This window comes from Alternaria hordeiaustralica (genome assembly GCF_023758085.1).
Source record: "Alternaria hordeiaustralica strain BMP 2776 chromosome Unknown scaffold_26, whole genome shotgun sequence".
Taxonomy (NCBI): Eukaryota; Fungi; Ascomycota; class Dothideomycetes; order Pleosporales; family Pleosporaceae; genus Alternaria; species Alternaria hordeiaustralica.
In genome coordinates, this window is record NW_026056798.1 from 268,562 (window position 1) to 289,089 (window position 20,528).

The 20,528-nt window shown below is 52.0% G+C and overlaps 6 protein-coding genes and 1 non-coding gene across 7 annotated transcripts; 3 read left to right on the plus strand and 4 right to left on the minus strand.

Moving 5' to 3' along the window:
- Window positions 1–349: 349 nt before the first annotated feature.
- On the minus strand, window positions 350–2,002 carry J4E84_009172 (uncharacterized protein; the record flags this gene model as incomplete). The annotated part of the gene is made up of 2 exons (XM_049391737.1): window positions 350–1,924; window positions 1,979–2,002. The coding sequence occupies 2 exons, from the start codon at window positions 2,000–2,002 to the stop codon at window positions 350–352; spliced, it is 1,599 nt and encodes a 532-aa protein (XP_049240602.1).
- Window positions 2,003–2,334: 332 nt separating this feature from the next.
- On the minus strand, window positions 2,335–3,339 carry J4E84_009173 (uncharacterized protein; the record flags this gene model as incomplete). Its single annotated transcript, XM_049391738.1, has 1 exon — window positions 2,335–3,339. One exon carries the CDS (start codon window positions 3,337–3,339, stop codon window positions 2,335–2,337), a length of 1,005 nt encoding a protein of 334 aa, XP_049240603.1.
- A 1,026-nt stretch (window positions 3,340–4,365) lies between these two features.
- Window positions 4,366–6,480, plus strand: J4E84_009174 (uncharacterized protein; the record flags this gene model as incomplete). The annotated part of the gene is made up of 4 exons (XM_049391739.1): window positions 4,366–4,584; window positions 4,669–4,933; window positions 4,979–5,290; window positions 5,339–6,480. 4 exons carry the CDS (start codon window positions 4,366–4,368, stop codon window positions 6,478–6,480), a joined length of 1,938 nt encoding a protein of 645 aa, XP_049240604.1.
- A 2,850-nt stretch (window positions 6,481–9,330) lies between these two features.
- J4E84_009175 (uncharacterized protein) lies at window positions 9,331–12,179 on the plus strand (the record flags this gene model as incomplete). The annotated part of the gene is made up of 5 exons (XM_049391740.1): window positions 9,331–9,523; window positions 9,572–9,824; window positions 9,871–10,558; window positions 10,606–11,390; window positions 12,011–12,179. The coding sequence occupies 5 exons, from the start codon at window positions 9,331–9,333 to the stop codon at window positions 12,177–12,179; spliced, it is 2,088 nt and encodes a 695-aa protein (XP_049240605.1).
- A 3,883-nt stretch (window positions 12,180–16,062) lies between these two features.
- J4E84_009176 (uncharacterized protein) lies at window positions 16,063–17,112 on the minus strand (the record flags this gene model as incomplete). The annotated part of the gene is made up of 1 exon (XM_049391741.1): window positions 16,063–17,112. The coding sequence occupies one exon, from the start codon at window positions 17,110–17,112 to the stop codon at window positions 16,063–16,065; it is 1,050 nt and encodes a 349-aa protein (XP_049240606.1).
- Window positions 17,113–17,476: 364 nt separating this feature from the next.
- Window positions 17,477–17,564, plus strand: J4E84_009177. The gene has a single exon. It is a non-coding gene; the product is annotated as a tRNA-Val (tRNA).
- Window positions 17,565–18,814: 1,250 nt separating this feature from the next.
- Window positions 18,815–20,451, minus strand: J4E84_009178 (uncharacterized protein; the record flags this gene model as incomplete). Its single annotated transcript, XM_049391742.1, has 2 exons — window positions 18,815–20,152; window positions 20,209–20,451. 2 exons carry the CDS (start codon window positions 20,449–20,451, stop codon window positions 18,815–18,817), a joined length of 1,581 nt encoding a protein of 526 aa, XP_049240607.1.
- Between the last annotated feature and the right edge of the window lie 77 nt (window positions 20,452–20,528).

The following is a 20,528-nucleotide window of genomic DNA, read 5'->3' on the forward strand; positions in this document are numbered from 1 at the left end:
TGTAGCGCGGGAGTGGCATTTACTACGGCATGGCTTGCAATTTAGTCTGCACAGGGCGTCTAGGATTCAAGGGTCTATGTACGATATTGACGGGGTTCTCAGCATAGGCGAAGTGGGAATTTTGCAGGTTTAACATGGGAGATGGTGGACTGGATCCAAGGCAAAGCTATAGGATATCGAGTAGGAGACACACAACTAAGATTTTTGATCGAAACCAGTTATTTTCAGATACCATCATCAATCATAATGTACAATTACAGGACCCACCATCCCATACCATGCCAGACCATTTCCATTTCCATTCCCATAATTCATAATACCATGCCCATCACTCTCACCCATCCCCTCCCTAGTCTACCTCCTCAATCCTACTAGCCCCCTGCTCCTGCGCCTGGCCCTGACCCGGCATCTTCCTATTCTTCTCAATCTCGCCCATAACTCTCTGTCCCTCCTCTGTCGTCGCATCAATGACCCCCTCCTCCAAACTCAACATGCCCCCCTGCCCCAACTTCTCCACCACCTCCTCCGCCTCATCCACACTCATCTTCGCCAGCACCTTGTTCACTTCATCTAGCTTCCCACTCTCCAGCGCACGCTGCAGACCCGGCGGGAACGACTCGAAGATCTGTCTCGCTTGCTCTTCTGCTTCTTTCTCGGCGGGGTCGGTGGCGCTGGATTCTTTGGGGGGCACCGAGATGTTGATGGTGGTGCCGGGGTCTACGGCGTGGAGTTGGATTTGCTCGACGCCTGCGCCTTCGGATGAAGGGTTCTCGGCGCGTTCTTTGAGGATCTCCGCGGCGCGTGTCTTGATGCGGTGGTATGTGGAGTCGACGTCGTCGTTGAACATTTTGCCGGCTTGGTGGTCTTTTATTTGTATGCGTTTGAAGAAGAGCTCTACGCCTTGTCTGCCTCCCAGCTGCCGACAGTATTGTAGCAACAGGCCTTGATGGACGCATTGCCGCGCGTGCTTGGGCTTGCCGTCGAGTTCAGAGTTGAAGGCTTCGACGAGCAGGCCGTCGGTTTCTTTCTCGGCGAGGATCTCGGGGTGTGCCATGAGGAATTGGAGACACGCGTACCAGTCTCCGGCTTTTATTTTAGCGAATTGCTGTGCGAGGGGTGAGGCGGTGATGTCGTCTTCGTTGTCGGAATCGGCGCCGGTGGGCTCGACGACGCTGCCTTCTTCTATGTCGCCGTCTGCGCCGGAGGACTGGCCTGTGTCTGTTCGGGTGGCGGAGGGGCGGGAGGGGTTGTTGAGGAGTTCGACGGCGGGCTCTTTCTTCGATGAGGAGGAGGATGAGGCGGCTTTTTTCTTCTCTTCTTCGGCTTTCTTGACGTTGGAGTAGCTGAAGCCTTCGTGGATGTCGTCGCTCGTGATGTGCTTCTTGTCTTCCTTTTCCAGCTCGTCCAGTTTGGCTAAGAGTTGTTGCTGCAGATCTTGTATGCGCGCCTTCTCCTTCTCTAGACCCTGGATGAATAGTGTGTATCGCGGCTCCTCGCTCTTCTGCTCGTCAATGTCCTTCTTCACGGCGTCTACTAAGCTCGCCATCATCTGCGGGTATGTGGGCTTGTCCTTGATGTGCTCGTGTACGCCCTCTGGCGGTGGCGGCGGCCTGTCTGAACCCCCGTCTTTGTCAATCTTCATGTCCATCATGCTCTCCATCATCGCCTGGAAGACGAGCTGGTCATCGTTCTGGCCATTTCCCTCGGCTTGCTTGTCCTTGTGCGACTTCAGCGCTGTGAGCAGGCGGTCGACGCGTTCGGTGAGGCCATCGTTGATGATGCGCTCGTACTTGAGCGTCTTTATTTGGTGGCGGCGGTGGTCGCGCTCCTGATGAATCTGGGCTTGTTTGGCGCGAATGAAGGATTTCTTGTCGACATTGGGGTGCACTTCGATGTCGCTGTCGTCCGAGAGCTCTAAGGCGTCCTGGGAGATTGTTAGAAGCTGTCTCTATAACAATGGTAGAAGCGCATGACTCACCCACTTGCTGTAGTTGATTACCATCGTGGCCGAGGTCTGAGTCGTGTGCTACGGCGAGTGTTTGTGTTGTGCTTCGAGGTTGCACCTTGTCCGCAGCACTGCGGGGCTCAAGTGGGATGTCGCGTTCGGACCAGCTCGTCATCGAGAAGGTTCGACCAACTTCATTTTCACTCCATCACTTTCGAAACGCGCGCTGATATCACCGCGGCGCATTCGATGCACGAAATCTGAGACAAATGTGTCGCATCACAAGAACAATATCGCGAATTCGTATACATTCCAACAGTACAAGTATTGCGTCATTACGCTACGCGCCTACATACCCGTCTCCATCTCCATTGCAAGTTAGCCAGATTTCACAAGATCTGTGCCCTCAGCCATTCATTATCACTGCCGTCATCGTAGCCCTCGTAGTCCTCGTCTTCATAAAGATACTCGGGCAAGCCTTCTATGCGCGACGACTTCAGCGCTGCAACAATGAGATCTGTGCCGAAATCCGGGAACATCTGCGCAAGAGGCACAAGATGCTGACGATTGAAGTCTGGATGCGCGTTGACCCAGGCATTCATAGCCCCTTCCACAAGAAGATCCTGGACGCGATCGAGAGGGTGGTTTGAACTTCTACCTTCGGTTGAATGTGGATTCGGTGGGTTGAATGTTGTCGCCCGCGCGGAGTTGTGCCGCTGAGATGTAGCGCTTACAGGAGCGTTCTCAGTAGGCATGTAGTTGGGGCACTCAGTTCCAGACGAGCCTGTCGAGAATGTGCCTTCCGCGGTCTGATCAGCCTGGTTCAGGTCGCCACGCAGAGCTGGAAAGTAGCGTTCGCCATGCTCGTACACTTGCCTCACCATGAACCGGAAGAACTCCGGTGCTGTCGTTTCGTCTTCATCACCGTAGGTCCGTCTTGGTTCAGTGAAGAGATCCACGAGCTGCTTGAGTTGGCGATAGGCTAGAGCTGTTAGGCCTTCTACTTGATACTTGTCGGCTACTGCGAATACACGCAGACGATGCATAAACCGCTGTCGTAGCTCTGTCAACTCATCAGGAATATCGACCGTTTCTAGATACTCCTCTTTGTACGCGTACTCGAATAGAGCCTCTAGACCTTCCGGATGGTCGCCTTTTAGAGTTATCACCTGATCATTGGCTTCCTTGAAGTTTTTGGATGCCTTCTTGAACCACTCACTCACTGAGCAAAAGACGAGACGATGACCGACGAACTCCTTCTCACCATGGTCGCCGTATTTGATGGTAATGTCAGCTAATAGCTGGTTCTTGTACCATCTGGCGTTGAGGTGAGGCTGTTCTGGATCCGGACGGACGGCGACTGTCCCGCAAGTGGCACACCGTGGGTTGGTCATGACTGCGAAGTTGATCTAGCCGCTATATTGAGAATTATAACGATAAGTCGGGTTGAAGCGTGAAATAGTACAGGAGGTACCTTGCTTTGTAGTTGATGCAGCACCGCTGTGTACTTTCACACAGCTGATCATTGTTTAGCCACAACGATGCCTTTCCAGAAATGAGGAGGGGGTGAAAGGTCGTCTACTGGGCTTTTCATTCCGCTGCGGGAATGATCTCGCTAATAAACGAAGCCTGAGTCAGTGTTGGAGCTTGGGGATAAGTCATGGAAGCGGCACACCGCGATCTCCGTAATGTAGTTCAGAGCCATGCCATGTGCTGATGTTATCGTATGGTGATTGAAAGCCAGCTCGGAAGAGATGGTCGAAGACGAGATCCGTGATGGGAGTAATCTAAAAGAGGAAAGTTTTCTTGTCTTCCAGCGAGATACCAGGACTTGTGACGTATCACACGCATTGATCAGGTTGAGTAATCGTCGCGATCGAGCAGCTTCTCAAGAGTATCAGGTACGAGCCGCGTTCCGAACAGGATGGTGAAAGCCAGTCGGCGAATGATAACGTGGAGATACGGGAGATGGCTGGGAAGGACCATCGGAGAGGTGCGATGCCACGCCCCGGTCCTCGGAACGCTAAAGTCGCGCTTGTCACCCAACAGGAAGGAGAAGGCCTCGATCAAGCCTTTTGGCATGGCTTGTCCACGACCATGCCGAAGCTTATCTCCTTCTCCAATGACCGTTACACGTGCGATTTTGCCGCTTCCGCCCCTAGGGGCATCTTTGGTTGCCGGCATGGGTAAGACAGCCGAAGCGGCGATGCACGTACGCGTACCGGCCATGAGGCTACATAAGAAGATGACGCCCTGAACGCTTATCCTCGCGCGCTGTCATTCACCCGGTCCTCATTATGCGGTCTTTTGCAATTGGCGCTTTCATCGCGACAGTAGCACCGGCGCTAGCCTGCGAAGGCCATAACAGCTGCTACGGGCCGTTGAAAGACGATGTCGTGTTGACCAGAAACGTTCGTCGCATGCAGCCGGACGCGCAGAATGCGACCACAACACCGAAAGCGCCACTGGAATGGGGTCAGATCAACTTCCTGCATACCACAGATACCCACGGATGGCTCGAAGGTCATATCAAGGAGCAAAACTATGGGGCCGATTGGGGTGATTACGCTAGCTTCACCAAGCACATGAAGCAGAAAGCTCGGAACCTAGGCGTCGATCTGCTTCTGGTAGACACAGGGGTTAGTGTCTGCCATCAAGCCCTGGGGACGAGTAGGGCTGCGCACGTGGTTGAAGAAAGTAGCACTTCGACTAACGTGCGATAGGATTTGCACGATGGTGCTGGACTCAGCGATGCGACGACTCCCAATGGCAACGCCTCGAACGCCATTTTCGAAAACATTGATTACGACTTGTTGACCATTGGAAACCACGAGCTTTATGTTACCGAGATCGCCTACGAGACCTTCAACAACTTCTCCAAGGTTTATGGCGACAAGTATCTCACTAGCAATGTGCAGATCAAAAACCCCGCTACTGGCCAGTTCGAGTACATTGGGTCTCGTTACCGCTACTTCACCACAGAGCAGGGTAAGTCGATCCATCATGAAATTGACAATATGCTGATAGAATTAGGGCTCCGCATCATGGCTTTTGGCGTCCTCTTCGACTTCACAGGCAACAGCAACGTCTCCAAGGTCATCAAAGCAGCCGACATGGTGAAGCAGTCATGGTTCCAGCAGGCTGTCAACTATACCGAGCCAATCGATTTGTTCGTAATCACTGGCCATAACCCGGTACGCACCAGCGTTTCGAGCAGTACAATGGGCACTGTCTTCAAAGCCATTCGCAGCATCAAGCCAGATGTACCCATTCAAGCTTTTGGTGGACATACCCACATCCGAGACTTTGCCGTATACGACGACAAAGCTACAGGAATTGAGTCTGGTATGTACTTTGGTCGAGCTTTGAAACGACTGGCTAACATGATCCTAGGCCGTTACTGTGAGACATTAGGCTGGGTCGCCATGTCTGGCATCGAATCGAAGACTTGCAAGGCGCAGCACAACCCTAAAGGTGTACCGAATCCGACACGCACCGCGGTAGTACCGGCAAGCACTGGAACTGCATCTGCTAGTGCACATCTGCCTACATCTACTTCCAACTCCACTCTCCGCTACGCCCGAAGATACCTTGATTGGAACCGTAATACATTTGCCTACCATGCCAAAGGAAGTCAACGCTACACCGCGTTCGACACATCTGCCGGTGTCAGCGTCACTGAAGAGATCACTTCTGCGCGAGGGAAGCTCAACTTGACTGATTTGTATGGTTGCGCGCCAGCAACATACTGCCAATACTGCAAGCCATTCCTAGCCGAAGGCAACATCTTCGGACTCCTTCAAACCGCGTTGGCCACCGTCGTCGTAAACGAGACGCGCAAGGACATTCCCAGACTCATCATCATCAACACCGGATCAGTCCGCTTCGACCTCGCCAAAGGCCCCTTCACCTACGACGACTCTTTCATCGTCTCCCCATTCAAAGACGTCTTTCAATTTATCCCCAACGTACCCTACGAGCAAGCCTCCCAAGTCCTCGGCATACTAAACGCCGGTCCCTTCCAGAAGAAGAAGCGCGACCTTGAGACCGCCGACTTCGGCTTCAGCCCCATCCTCGCAGACAGAGACACGTGCCTCGACCCGCCACTCACACACCACTACGAAGGCGTTACGCGCCGCTCAAAGCAAGGCGGCCGTCTCATCCGCCGTCAATCCACCGCCCCAAACCCAGGCTACACGACCAAAGACGACTTCGGCACCGACGGAGACGACACCGTTCACTCAGCCATCCCCAACTTCTCTCAACCCAACGATCTCCAGGCGAACGCTTCCTTCCCGCTCGATGGATCGATGCCAAAGACTGTTGATCTGGTGTTCCTGGACTTTATCGCTAGTTACATCGTCGACGCTTTGAACCAGCCTGATGTTGGTGGTGACTTTTCGCTCAGCCAGGTGAAGTATTATATCGATGAAAGCTTTACTACTAATAGCTATTTGCCGGCGTATGCGAAGGTTGCTTGGCAGGAGAATGTGCCGAATTGTCCGGTGGGTGAGGGGATTGGTGCTGCGTCGTGAGGAGGGTGACAGGTTTGCGAAGATATATAGACTGCATTCTTCGTGGAGAGGTCATTAGCCTTTTACATATGACTATCATCTTGAAGGGTATTTACAATAGCATTCACTAAGTCTGCACTCCCAATGCAAAGCATGGAAATCTCTGCGCAACGGGTCGTAGACGTATGTCGGATCGTCCAACTGCGCAATCCTTAACGAATACCATCTCCAATCCCAGTGTACCACTGTGTAAGGGTTGACTTTGTGTTGGAGTCTCAAATGGCACGCCACTGTGAGTTTGCGCTTCAGCCTGCTTCCGCGATGAAGAAACTCAAACATCTTTGCTGAGAGAGAATGTGACTGCAACACGTTTCGATGAGATTGCCAGATATGATCCCACAGTTGGCGCTTGCAATCGAAGCGGTGAATGCAGCCGTCCACGACACAATAATCAAATTCATCATGCCACATCCGCGCATGACGGATGAGTTCCGATCGTTCACCAATATTTGTGCGACATCCTCTTACGCTGCAGTGATACAACCCCCACTCTGCGACAATCCCTACGACCGCTTCCTGCTCTGGTGAATCTGATGGCCGCAAATGTAGGGACTTATCTCTATACCGAGTCATGTCGTTGGTATTTTGTCTAAGTCCTTTGTCTTGTATCAGAGAGTGAAGTGGCCACTCGTACCATATCCTGCTTGAGGAACTAAAGTTGCAGAATACAATGCGATTCCACCAAGCCACTGTCATATAACGAACTAGCTCTTCTTGATCGCAGACCTTGAGTGATGCTTGCATCAACTTTGCAAAACCAAGTAGAGCAGTGCGTGATCGCTTCATTCCTGTCTTGGGCGCTAGTGGCGAGCAGGCATGGCAGATCATCTGGGCTACGAGTTGCTTTGGATCGATCCGGTAGTTGATGGTTATCCAACCGCTATCGCTTGCCAGTCCATGGAGGGCGTACACTTTATCTCTGACGTCGGTCGAATACTGTCTATGATACTGTTCGAGTAGTAAAGTGAACGGTTGAGGAACACCATTCCATTGCGCTTTCGCCCTGATAATGATCGCAGCCAAGCTCTCGAGGACAGCTGGTACGCCGAAAACGTGAGGAGATCGGCCTCTATCCGACATAGCTTGGAAATCTTCTAATAGTTGCTGCAATTTGGCCCATTCCACGCAATAGCCGCCGCATAAGATCTGTACGTGCTTCGCCAGCAAGACTTCCTGCACGATCCAGATTCTTCTCCAATACCCCCTCTCACACAGCTCTAGTACAGCGTTTGCTTTGTGCGCAGTCCAGAACCTTCTCAAGTCGACATCTTTGCCACTCCAAGCCGTGCGCTTACTCAAGTACCGCATTGCGAGATCGCTGGACGTGGAGCGATCCGCTTCGCCAAGCCAGATCCACACGGAGCAAGCTTGTGTATAGATCTCCCTCATCATCTGCACTTGGTGATTCTGCTCGAGGACGTTCGCTTGATCGATACTGATGGCGTCAATCCAGAAGAGCACCTGTTGACGCTGCGTTCGCATTTGGTGGAGGAAGTGCCAGAGATTGCGACCGACTGGGAAAGACGAGCCATTGACCCGGATCTTGTCATACCGCTGTTTAGTGCCCCAAGCGTATGAAAGAGCGACGTAAGCTGGACACTCGTCCAGCGCATGGCTTTGCAGAATGCATTTGATGGGCCCCGACACGTCGCCATGCTCCAGGGTGACCAGCCTGATGTGTTTCCTTCCGAGATTGAGCGGCACATCGACATACGGGCTTTCCGACGGCGGCATTCTGTGGGCCGAGTGGAAACCACGAGAGGGTAATAGAGAGTATCGTGGACGGTGCTACACTTGTCAGCGTTCTCGAGATGCAGCAAAGGCCAAGGCTGCCGCCTAGAGCCTGCGCCACCACCTGAGCACTATTGGGGCTTTTTCGGGCTTATGGTAACACAGCATTTGAATCCTTCAGTGGATTTATCGTGCGCTACTCATGAAGAAGAGTCAAATCCCACGTCGACGAGTTCCTTCGTGCTATGCACCTTACCTAGGTACTTGTCTGAAAGCATCCAATACACCGTTCGGCATAACTTCACCTTTCTGAAGCCCTTACCAATACACCAAAGGCCCTTTTTACCTGCCGAAAGTTCCGAAAGTCCTGCAATTGAAGATAGCGATAGAAAAGCCTCAGGGGTTGTCGCAGCAAGAGATGAAAAGCAGAATAGTGCTGCGCTAGCGACACTAGGCTGCCCCACCCGCTTGGACAAGAACCTGAGGCAAACAGAACCCTTTCTCACACAATCCCCGTTTGAGAACCCACCCCCGTACCATTACTCCGCTGTCCTATTACTTTCCGAGCCTATGACAGCTGTAGCGCATGCCATTCACGCCACGGTCGCGATAGACTAGACCACACGCGAGAACATGCGACGCGAACCACGGGCCGAGGATCTTGGGCCTTACCACGCGTGGTGCAGCCCTCGCTGCGAAAGACAACCTGTGCAGTGCCAAAAAATGCAGGTACCGTGCAGTGTATGATCTCCATAGCTGGCTGGCTTGGCTGTGCTGGGGTTTGCAATGAGTCGGGCTTTCTATTAGGCTTGGTTCTCGTCCGATCTTCGTAGGGGTAGGTATCTTCCGTTTCCTTCTCGGTGTGTGTGGATTCTCTTCGTGGGTGGGCTCTTTTCTATATATCTTTGTCGTCTACACTCGCTGGCGAGATTACTTTTCGAAGTGAGGTATACGCTCTTTACATTCGCTCGTTTTCTTTACATTCTTTTAATAATCGGGTCGTCGTTCGTACGCTGCTTGGCCTTCACAAGAGCACGAACATTTCTTCAAATCATCTTTTTCGATTAATACGCGCGCGACATGCATTTTTGCAGCCTCCGCGGCGCATTTGCCGTTCTCTTAATCGCATACTTTGGCGCGGATGTTGCTGCGATATCGAGTGGTGACCTCGAGACGCATCGGCTGCTGCGAGCAGCTACAAAACGAACAGACCTGTACCGGAGGGGTGTGAGGATCACCAAGAGATTCGAGTCTGAGTTGGCCTATGTGGACAGTATGTTGAAGCAATGATGAAGACATACCACTACTGACGATGCCCTAGATGAGAACGTCTGGAATGACGAGTCTACATTTGCTTCGCAGGTCAAAGTCAGCGGACAGAGACCATTACTCAACTTGGAAGAGCATGAACATCACCTCAAGGATGTGCAATGTGGGGATGACACGATGAAGCTGCACTTCGTGGATACTTCTTCAGCACGAGACGCCCGAGCGGCCTGTCATGACGCGGATGGTGGTTTGATCATCACATCCCACGAGGGCTGTAATGATGACGGCGAGCGATCAGTATATCGGTAAGCTTACCACGGCTGTTTCGGTGATTTCATCTGACGATCACAGGGTCAATGACGTGTCGTTCGCTGAGGACGGTGAAGCCCTTGAGCTGTCCGTTTCAAAGACGACATGGCGAGCAGCATTTGATCATGTCGACATATCGTTCGGCCACACGACCGACGATCATATTTACCGACGCCATTCCGACTTCGCGAGAATCCGAAATAAGCGACAGAACAAGGTCGACATACCGGCAGATACCCCCGACGATGTCAACACTGTTTCCTTTGATCTGTCATCGGAGCTTCTCGACACCACTTTCCCGGTCGAAGCATTTCTATCGGGCATTGCTGGCCTTATTGGAGCACCTGATGTACCGTTGCCGATCGAGATTGGATGCAAGCGATGCGCAACAAGTGGGCAGATTGCCCTTTCACAGGGTGCCTTCAACATCGATCTTTCCCAGATCGACCTCATTCCGGACACTTTTGAAGGCGGCGACGACGGCAAGGAAATCTCGCATGTCATCAGTGGTGGTTTTGTAGAGCTTGTGGCGACGGGCGTTGGTGCAACACTGGACTTGTTCGCTAGACCGCCCAGCTCTGGGAAGTTCGAGGTCGCTTTGTTCCAACTTCCTATTGCTGGTTTTACAATTCCGGGGATTGGGAAGGCTGGAGCTATCTTTGAGCCCAGGCTCGCCTTTGACTTTAACATCAGCGGTACACTTGAAGTCAACTACGGACTCCAGCTTACGGTACATATCTTCCCACATGGTTATTATGGAGATACTAACGCTCTCAGGTCCCTGATGGTTCCAGTATCCGAGTGGAGCTTGCTGATCTTGCCAGCAGCCGCGTTACTGGCTTCCAGGAAATGAGTCTCACTCCGCTGCCCGTCAAGGTTAACATCACCGACGCAGAGATCTTGCTTGGTCTCGCGTTCGTCCCTGCCATACCGATTGGTTTCGACTTTCTGGATCAGCTGAAAGCTGAAGTCACACCATCGTTGAACTTACCCCGTCTGGACGCGAAGCTGTCGAGCAACATCCCGGAGAACTGTGGTGCCAGCAACAGCAGCAATGCTACAGCACCGAATGCGCCATTCGCCAACCAGACAGCAGAATTCCCACCCGAGCTCCTCAGTCTGGGCCCTCTTGCTTTGGTCGAAGCAAATGTTTCCCTTTCGATTGATATCGCTCTCGATGTTTCGATACCAATCCTTCCACCACCCTTCAATGCAGTCGGTGTCCAGGAGAACATTTTTACAGCAGTCTTTCCTCTACTCTCCGGCTGTGCAGCGCCTGAAAATGCTTTCGACAACATTACAGGCATCATCGTGCCTCCACCTCCGCCGATGATGGTTGAAGCTACATCCACAGCGCCGAAGTTGGAAGCCAACATGACCGCGGCGCCGAAGCTAGAAGCCAACATGACATCTTTGTTCAGCGCGACCGTATCTGGAACGCCAATTGCAGATACTACAGCGAAGACTACAGCGAGTATTGCTAGTGAGATGGCCGCGGCTCCCACTTTGATGCCAAACGTCACCTTCATATTCGCCAGCGACGTGGTCCCGTCCTCTGAAGAGTCGATTGCTACGTCGACACCGATGAGTAGCGCCATGTCTACGACTTTGCTCCTGAACACCACTTCCACGGCAATGAGTAGCTTGGTGTCTACAACTGCTGCTCTGAACACTACGTCCACCTTGGCAAGCAGCACAGCAGACGCGACGTCGCTTTTGAACACTACTTCGACGATGACAAGCGAGGCAATCTCTACGCCATGCACTAGTTCTCTGCTGAACTCCACTTCGGCTCTAATGAGCTATGCTGTCTCCACGACTTCATCCGCTGCTACTACAACAGCCCCGGCTGTTGAGTACACCCCGTCAGCAACGTCGTGGCTCAACACTACAACAACCGCAGCCGACAGCACTTCGACTGTAGAGGTCACGAGCACAGCTTACGTTACTTCCAAGGTAACAGCAGAGATCACTGTGACTGCTTCCGAGAGCACGTCGTCAGCTGCTGAGACTTCGAGCTCTGCGCCTCTTACATCAGAGGCTGTGACGAGCAACGCAACATCTGTGGCTTCGAGCACGGCTAGCCAATCTTCGGTTGTCGTCACCATGTCTTCGGCGGAATCATCGATCTCTGCATCGCCATCTTCATCGTTCATTCCCACCTTCAACATATCGAGTTCAGCAAGCCCGGCCTCTTCAGCCTCGTCGAGCGCATCCGCAACCTCTCTCGTAATGTCTTCTCCGGTCCCTTCAACAACCCCGATCGCATCCGCACCGGCTGTTGCGACAGAGAACCTGCCGCCGCCGGCACCGGTGGTTACTATGGCGGCTGGCTTTTTGGTGCCGAGTAACGCCAGCGCTGCGCCTGTACAGCAGACGGCTCCTCTGGAGTTCACCGGTGCTGCGGTCAGACATGCACCCAAGGTGAGGGGTATGTTGCACTGGTTGGTGGGTGTAGTGGGCTTCGCATTGCTTGGAGCGTTGTTGTAATCTAAATTCTCTTCCGCTCATAAATACACACCCTTGTTCATCGCTTCAGTGTCATTTTGCAAGCCGTTTCCCTGTTTTATTCCACCTTTACAATCTTCAGCAACAATCGAAATATCTGGTGAAGACATAGTGGTATTGATGATGATCTTATTTTCCTTTGGAGATGAATCAAATTGCTTATCAGGCTCGATGACAAAGATCATAGCGACGTAGTCTTAGAAGACTGGCCGATTGGGAGGCCACAGGCTCTGTGTAAACGCCTTTTGGCGGCATGCACCAGTTGACAAGAGCCCACGCTAGCCTCGGTTGGTATTAGCGGCGGCTGTGCATCTCCACGGGTGCCTACTGAAGCTCTCTCTGGCCTATTCGTCCTCCATCTCCATCTACCTCAACATTTACAGAATTCACGGAAAATCCTATGACGAACCCAGGCCACGGTGATCATGTTCTCCTACTCCGATCTGCTGGGGCATAAGTGCGAACACTGTGTCAACAAGCGCTGCGGCTTCAAGTACCCGGTAGATCGTTCATCTGTCGGCGACCGTAGTGAGCTATCTCACGATGGCTGTTTGTGGTATGCATTGGCGAAAGCCTGCCTGGACTGGATTGTTGTCAGGTCGCAAGTACAGACATTGAATGTCACACTCTGGAAGACTGGAGAATTCATGATGTTTTACCCCGCGGAGGCGAGGAGCGGAGGTTTTGTTTGGGAAAAGTTTGAATGCCTACTCAAAAGCTCAGGTGTGTTGTCGTCCTTCACCGTTGCGTTGGTTTGTGCTTTGGTCCACACATATTCCACAAGAAGCTAACAGAATTCCAGACAATCCCACCATGATCACACAGCTGAATGGAGAGGGAGAATTTTCTCTCATCACTGGAAAAACTTCATCCAACGCGACTTTCGATACTATCAGGACTTGGATCGGCGAGTGTTCCTCGGGCCACTCAAAGTGCCGGAGTGGCACTACACGACGCATGGACAAGCTTGAAGGCATCAGATTTCTGCGCATCGGCAACAATTCTGTTGCTCTGACTGAAGATGTGGAGCCAGACCGATATGCGTGCTTGAGTCACTGCTGGGGTAATGCCGAGAACCTCATCAGGACTACCACTCACAACCGAAGCGAACATATCAAGACGGGTGTGGAGATTGAGAGCCTTCCGGAGACGTATCGAGATGCGCTAGTAGTCTGCAAAGAGCTCGACATTCATTATATATGGATCGACAGCCTTTGCATTGTGCAAGACGATGATTGTGACTGGCGTGGGCAAGCTTCTCGCATGGCAGATATCTATATACTTGCATACGTCACCATTGCAGCAGTCGAAGCGGAAGATGCATCACAAGGACTCTTCAATTCTAGCCCAGAGTCTCGCATTGGCTCCCATTTGCCAGATTATCCCTGGGCACACGTTCGACAGCAGCTTGATCCACCAGGGCGGTATGCTAGCGAGTTAAATTGGCTCAAACAGATGAAAGGTGGAGAAGCGTTGTACAAGCGTGGATGGACATTCCAAGAACTCAATCTATCACGACGGGTGCTTCATTTCGGCGCCCAAGAAGTCACGTGGTCTTGTCGAGAGGTAACAGTCAGCGAGGGCGAGCCAAAGGGAACCCTCGCTTTACCAGAACATATTGCAATCAATATGTCGAGATATAATAGCTCTTTACAAGCACTATGGTACCGGATCGTAGGAGGCTATTCCTGGCGGAATCTCACATTTGAAAAGGACAAGTTTCCCGCGATAGCAGCATTCGCGAGCCAAGTTCAAACCATGAACTCAGGAAAGAGATATGTAGCTGGACTGTGGGAGGACACATTACTATTCGATCTTCTGTGGTACTGCTCTAGACATGGTCCCGATTACGAATCGCCTTATCCAATTGAACCAGGAATCATACCAAGCTGGTCATGGGCGTCGGCTAAACGTCCCGTGTATTGGTTAGAACCTGAGCGAGGCTTATGGCAGTACGTTCCGTGTACAGAAGTCGTTCAAATTACCTACAACACACGAGGCCCCCCACTTCTTGGCGACATTGTTGAAGCTTCGCTTGTACTTCGGGCACCCATTATCAAGCTGTACAAAGACCACTGCGAAGAGCTTAAGAATTATTGGAAGGGCGTAGAAGGAGTTTCTGATCGTGTCACAGCATTAGTGGCTAATTTTTGGGATGATCATGACCTAGATAAAGCAGAACAGGCCCGGGACCAAGTTGGCAGCCACCACAATACCCTACTTCCACCGATTCTCGCTATACCGCTGACTGCACCAAAATTTGGCGAGGGACATACGCAGGGCTACAATGCATTGATAGTGGCGATGGAAAGTCCTGGTGTATACAGAAGAGCTGGAGTAGGTAGGCTTGGGTTGTTGGAGGAATTCCTTGACGTGAGTCGCAAAATCCAGATAGAGACACTGGATGAAGGCAAAAGATCATCGGACCAGCGGGATCATGAATTTGCTCCGCTGGACGAAAAGAAGAATCAGAGACGGAAGAAGTGGAAAGGTCGATTCATGGATGAGATGAGTCGATTGGAAAGACAGATTTTCAAGCTAGTTTGATAGAATTGTCAACAGAGCTTACGCGAAAGTAGAGGAGACTGTTGCACTCCGCGTAGATGCGCAGTCTCCTAGATCTGAGACTGGATACTGGGCACCGTGAATGTGAGTACTATCGGCTTGCAGCTAGTGTGTTGTTATAGTGTACTCGAGAAAACATCGTGCCGTCTCTGCGTCGTCGTACATGTTGCTCAACTGATTTCCACAGTTCGTCCGCCCGAAAGTCCTCCTCATAAATCAATACTTTCAGGGACATCAAGCTGATGTAAAACCTCGATGAAGGAGAGCGTGACTCGCACAGGGCCTCCAGAATGCTTGGTTTGAGAGCTTGGATCCAAGCATGGACTTGAGTGATGTAATCGTGCACGGTAACGAAGGAATGCGTAGTAGGCAGCACCTCGAGGGACGGTGGAGGTGGTGGGCAAGCCATGCCGCAGCAGCGCAAAAGCGCCCGATCCTCATCGTTCTCGGTTTCGACCCACTCTTGATTGTCCTCGTTATCCCACCGATGCTCTCCTTCCCATCTGTATCCCCATGTGTCTAGATCGTCTATGTGTATGCTGCTGATCGACGAGACCGGTGGTTCCGTTGCGGGCGAGGTGGAGATCTTGTGAAAGGAATGACCGTCGGTAGTGAATGGTTCACATTTAGAGTCTGGGTCGTGAGTGTCCGCAACTTCGACTGAAGACTCCAAAGACCCAAAGAGCGACAAGCGCACTAGCAGCATGTCCATAGAGGACAGAACGATGGTGCCAGAAGAGCGGAGGCTATCGAACGTTGGGATATCCTTAGAAGTTGACATGGTGGAGAGGGATGAGAAAGCTTTGTCAGTTTTGAAGTGAGCAGAGGTGCTGGATGAACAGGATGCGCCAGGGGTTGGGTATTTAATCTACTACGTGTAGGGAGGTGCGACGCCGCAATCTAGGAAAGAAGAAATAACATGACCAGCTGAGCAAGGAGACGAGTCGACGCGATGACCAGTGGCAGAACTGATACGACGCTCTTGCAACGCATCAAAATGAATGTCTGTTTCCCCTTCACCTGGGCAGTTTCAAGATCCCAAAGTTTGCGCCTAAACACGTGACGTCATGGCTTCCCGTGGTCAACAATCGCTGCTTCCTGCCGTAAAGTCGCGTTCACTTTCACTTTCTTGGCGTGATGCAACGTAAACAATATTATTACTCACTTCAGTCTCGCTGCGGCCCTAACCATAACGTCTTTCGCACCTTCCCGCACCTCCTGCACAATCTCGCCCGCGCTTTGCACTTCCTTCACCAACCCCACACCAGTACCCGCCCAGATTGCTGCACGCCCTTGCAAGCCCGTGTTGTATCCTTTGTCTTCACCCGCAGCGGCCTCATTGTGCAGCTTTTGTATCTGTTCCAGGCTCATGCCGTTGGCAAAGTCCTTATGGCTCTGCGCCACCAACCCGCGCCCATCATACAGCTCCGGCCAGATGTTGGGACCGCGCAGCTGATCAAAAAGCTTCGAACGCGTCGTCACCTGACCACCGTCTTGCGCCTCCAGAACTGCGGCTTGGTACACCGGATGGACGTTCACCTCTTTAGACGCGAGGAAACGCGTTCCCATCACGACGCCTTCGGCACCGAGGGTGAGTGCTGCAGCCACGCCGCGTCCGTCGACGATACCACCTGAGGCGACGAGAGGTATATGTGAACAGCCTTCCGCAGCAAGCGCGTCGGTCACCTCCGGTAGTAGCGACACGATGCTTGCGCCTTTCTCGAAGCCGTGGCCACCGGCGTCTGCGCCCTGGAGACACAGCACGTCTGGTCGCGCTATCCTCGCAACGTGAAGAGCCGCTGCGACGCTACCGAGTTGAATCCAGATCTTGCTCTCGGGTGAAGCCTTGCGTATTGCTGGTACCCATTCCGCGTAGTCGTCCAGATCTTTCGGCACGAACAACCAGATGACCGCGGGCTTGTAGCCATCGAACACCGGAAGAATGTCTTCGAGTTTGAGCACAAAGGGAAGGAAGCCGACGCCAACTGGGAGAACACGCGACGCCGATAATTCGGGACTGTCCTTGAAAGCTTCGGTCGCGATATCCAACTCTTTTCGCAAGTCGTCCATGCTGCGTAGACTCCCGATCATACCGAGGCCACCAGCGAGTGTCACAGCAGACGCGAGCTTACCGCCTGCGAAGCCCGCCATGGGCGCGTTGACGATGAGTGGTGACAACGTCCATGGCAGCTGCTCTTTGAGAGTAGACATGACGGGCGAGGACCAGATCCAGGAGATGTTGAAGACCGAGACAAGCTGTCGGTAAGAGAGACCTCACTAAAGGCTGTACTAATAAGTGTAGGAGTAAGCAACGCCCTTCGTCAGACATCCGATGCCATGTTGGGCACTCGACTTTACCACCAGCTCCATGCGGTTACAAGCGGTGCATCGTGTCAGCAGAAGTCAGCACGCAACTTACGCCCAACTTGATTTGGTGGAAGTTCTCAGTGGAGATGCGAGCCATGCCACGCATGTTCCTTGCCCCGCATCCAGCCCCAACTTCGCCTTTCAAGCTCGCTGCTTCGCAATCTCGCGCAATATATTCCAACATTTTTTCCATTCTGGCATCAAAGTTGGTTCGATGGTGTAGTTGGTTATCACGTTCGCCTCACAACTGTGTGTGTATACGCGAAAGGTCGCGAGTTCGAGCCTCGCTTGAATCATCCAGCTGTCTTTTTGCTGTCTCGACGGTCTCGGCGTGAGGTAGATCGACGTAGCGGCATTTTTTTTTGCCCAGAATTTGATCTTGAAGACAGCTCAGAATCTGGCATAGCAGCTACAGGGAGAAATTGCGGATCGGCTAGCTAGCGTTCAGGAATACATTTGTTTCTACTCAAGAGGATTATAAGATCATAGATAGGTCTGACGTCTACAAGTGATTCAACCCATCAGCTCCATCGACCAATAAAGCTCCCACGAAAAACATGCCCCTTTTACATCTTCAGCTAGCTTGGTGAGCTTCATATGCTAACTTGATCAGAAGCAAGACGCACTCGCGCCCGTACCGCCTTTGAAGAGTTTGTCCAGGCTGTCTACCCCGACCAGTGGTCGGATACCGAAGACATCTGGAACTCTGCGACTTTAATCCCGCGCACAAAGAAGTTTCTCGGTGCAATGACTAATCTCAGCACTGGTCGTCCAGGCGACAAGATCAAAGCTGGTGGTCCGTAACAGCTCAAGCATGGTCTCTATTGATAGGCTTCTACCTTATTGCCGAACTACAACACCATCTGGCAGAAGTGGCACGAGGAAGTCCGCCGTCATATTCATTTCGTCGCTACGAAGTACGACATAACTTCAGCGTCGTACGCCAAGAAAAGCCTTTCCGATCCTGAGCTTGTTCTCATCTTCAGATTTATCATGCAGCAAGACTACGGTGTCGCTAATCTCAAGCAGCACTGAGCTGCCATGCTCCTTGCATGGACTACTGGTTATCGCGCTGGTATCTTCACCGTAGTCCAGGGCTACGGCGAAGGCCCGAGCATAGGTAATGCATCCGTTCCTACTCATTAAGCTTCTTTGAATGTCTTCTGGGTGTCGCTGGTGAGGTTCTTCAGACTGGTGAGACTATGCGATGGTTTGATCTGAAGCTCATGCGCATGGCTCTTGGTATTGCTTGTCAGGTTATACTCCTTGCCAGAAGGGCTGTCGCAATCCTCACAAATACTTATGACAGTAAAGAATTACGTTCCTCTAAGCCTATGTTGATATCCCGGTAGTCCATAACGTGAAAGACTAAGCTTCCTCACCCTTATGTAGACACTTTAATACTATATCCTAGCAAAGGTCAAATATTTCAAACTCTATGTAGGTATCCTAGTAATCAGTCGCTCGAGAACATCTGTTCGAATTCGTGCATTACCTTGATACTGCATCCAACAAAGCATCCAAGAATGGGAATCATCCACAGCCGCTATTGAAAGCTCATACCCAAAACCCAGGGCTTCCTCCTCTCCAAATCCAAGATCATCTGCCCAAACAAGCCATTCGCCCAACTAAACCACTGCCGACTCCACACCCCCTTATCCCTCGCATGAACACTCTCATGCATCAGCCCCAGCCCATCCGTACTCTGCACCAGCCACATCAAATTCCGAACAATCTCATCATCATCCTCACTCGTCAGGATAGTCATGATAAGCGCCATGGGCCAGGGTCGTCCGGGCAAGGTATGCGGACTCGCCACACCAGTAATCACAGGTCCAACGGCGTAATACGGATTATCCCTCGACAAGATCTTCCGCCGTGTATTCTGATATATAGGATCGCGCAGTGTCGTGTATCCCAGAAACGGCGCCGAAAGCAACGAAGGCACATTCGGATCATCCATGATATTCACCGAGCCATACCCGTCGACTTCATACGCGTACACCTTGCCGAAGTTGGGATCGTTGACAATACCGTATTTCTCCACGCCCCGGTTTATCGCTGTGCTGAGGGTTTGCATGCGTGCGGCTAGCGGGTTCTCGCGGGAGGTGATGCGCGACATTATGGTTGAGGAGGTGTTGAGGGCGGAGGAGAACATCATGTTGGAGGGGATGAGGTATTGGTATGTACATGCGTCGTCACTGGGACGGTGGAAAGAGCGTATGAGGCCGATGTTGCCTTTGTGTGGACTGCCGTTGCAGTTGTTGATCGGGGTGCCGCCGTAGGGAGCGCAGTAGGTGTATGGTGTGTGTTGCCACTCTCCGTCCTCGGTGTAGGAATCTATTGTCATGCTTTCTGTTGTGTTCAAAACTTGTTCAACGGCTTTGGTCCAGTTGCTGCTTTTTTCGAAGAAGTCGTAATCTTTTGTTGCTGTTACGTAGTCGACGGACAGTTGCAGGAAAGAAGCTAGGGAGTCTAGTTCCCATTGGCAGGAGAAGACTTTGTAGTAGTCGAATGACGGGGTGATGCGGTCGCTGTTCATGCTGCTCTTATGTTCAACACCGCTCTCATCCGGTGCTTGGAAAGCGTTGCAAAAGGCGTTTTCGAGAATGTAGCGTGCTTGTAGATTTATAGCCCCTCGAAATAGACCGGCTAGACTGTCATGACTGTCGTCTTGTTTCAAAACTGAGATGTATGCCTGGAGTTGGTTTGCAGAGTCGCGCAGCCACATTGCTTCGATATCGCCAGTGATGACAAAAGTTAGTTCTTCAGGCTTCATGCTCATCAGCGGTCCTTCCAGCGAGTCCGGGTCGCTAGTCGTATTTGACCATCCTCGCCACGCGATAGTTGTATCCAGTGTACTCGGCCATGTATTCTCGAAAATCTGTCATCACATCAACATCTTCATCTCTACAACACTGCAGCAGTGAAGTCGCATACACGAAAAAGATCCGGATCCTTAATAACACCGCGTAATCGTTCAATCGTCCTCTCCACCTCTTCCGACCGATACGTCCGACACGGCACAATCGGTCTAGCATAACTCAGATTCCAAGTACCCTGTGTGAAGGGTTCGTGGTATTGCGCGGCGTAGTTTTGGTAGAGCGGACATTGGGCCGTAGACAGGGATGGCAGGAGAAGCGAGATGCAAGGGATAAGGATCTTTGTGGGTGACAGCCTCATCGTGGCGTGCGCGACGGGCCGATAGTCGCCTGGCAACGTAAGAGTATGGTACGATCCGATGCGAGAATGAAATAGCG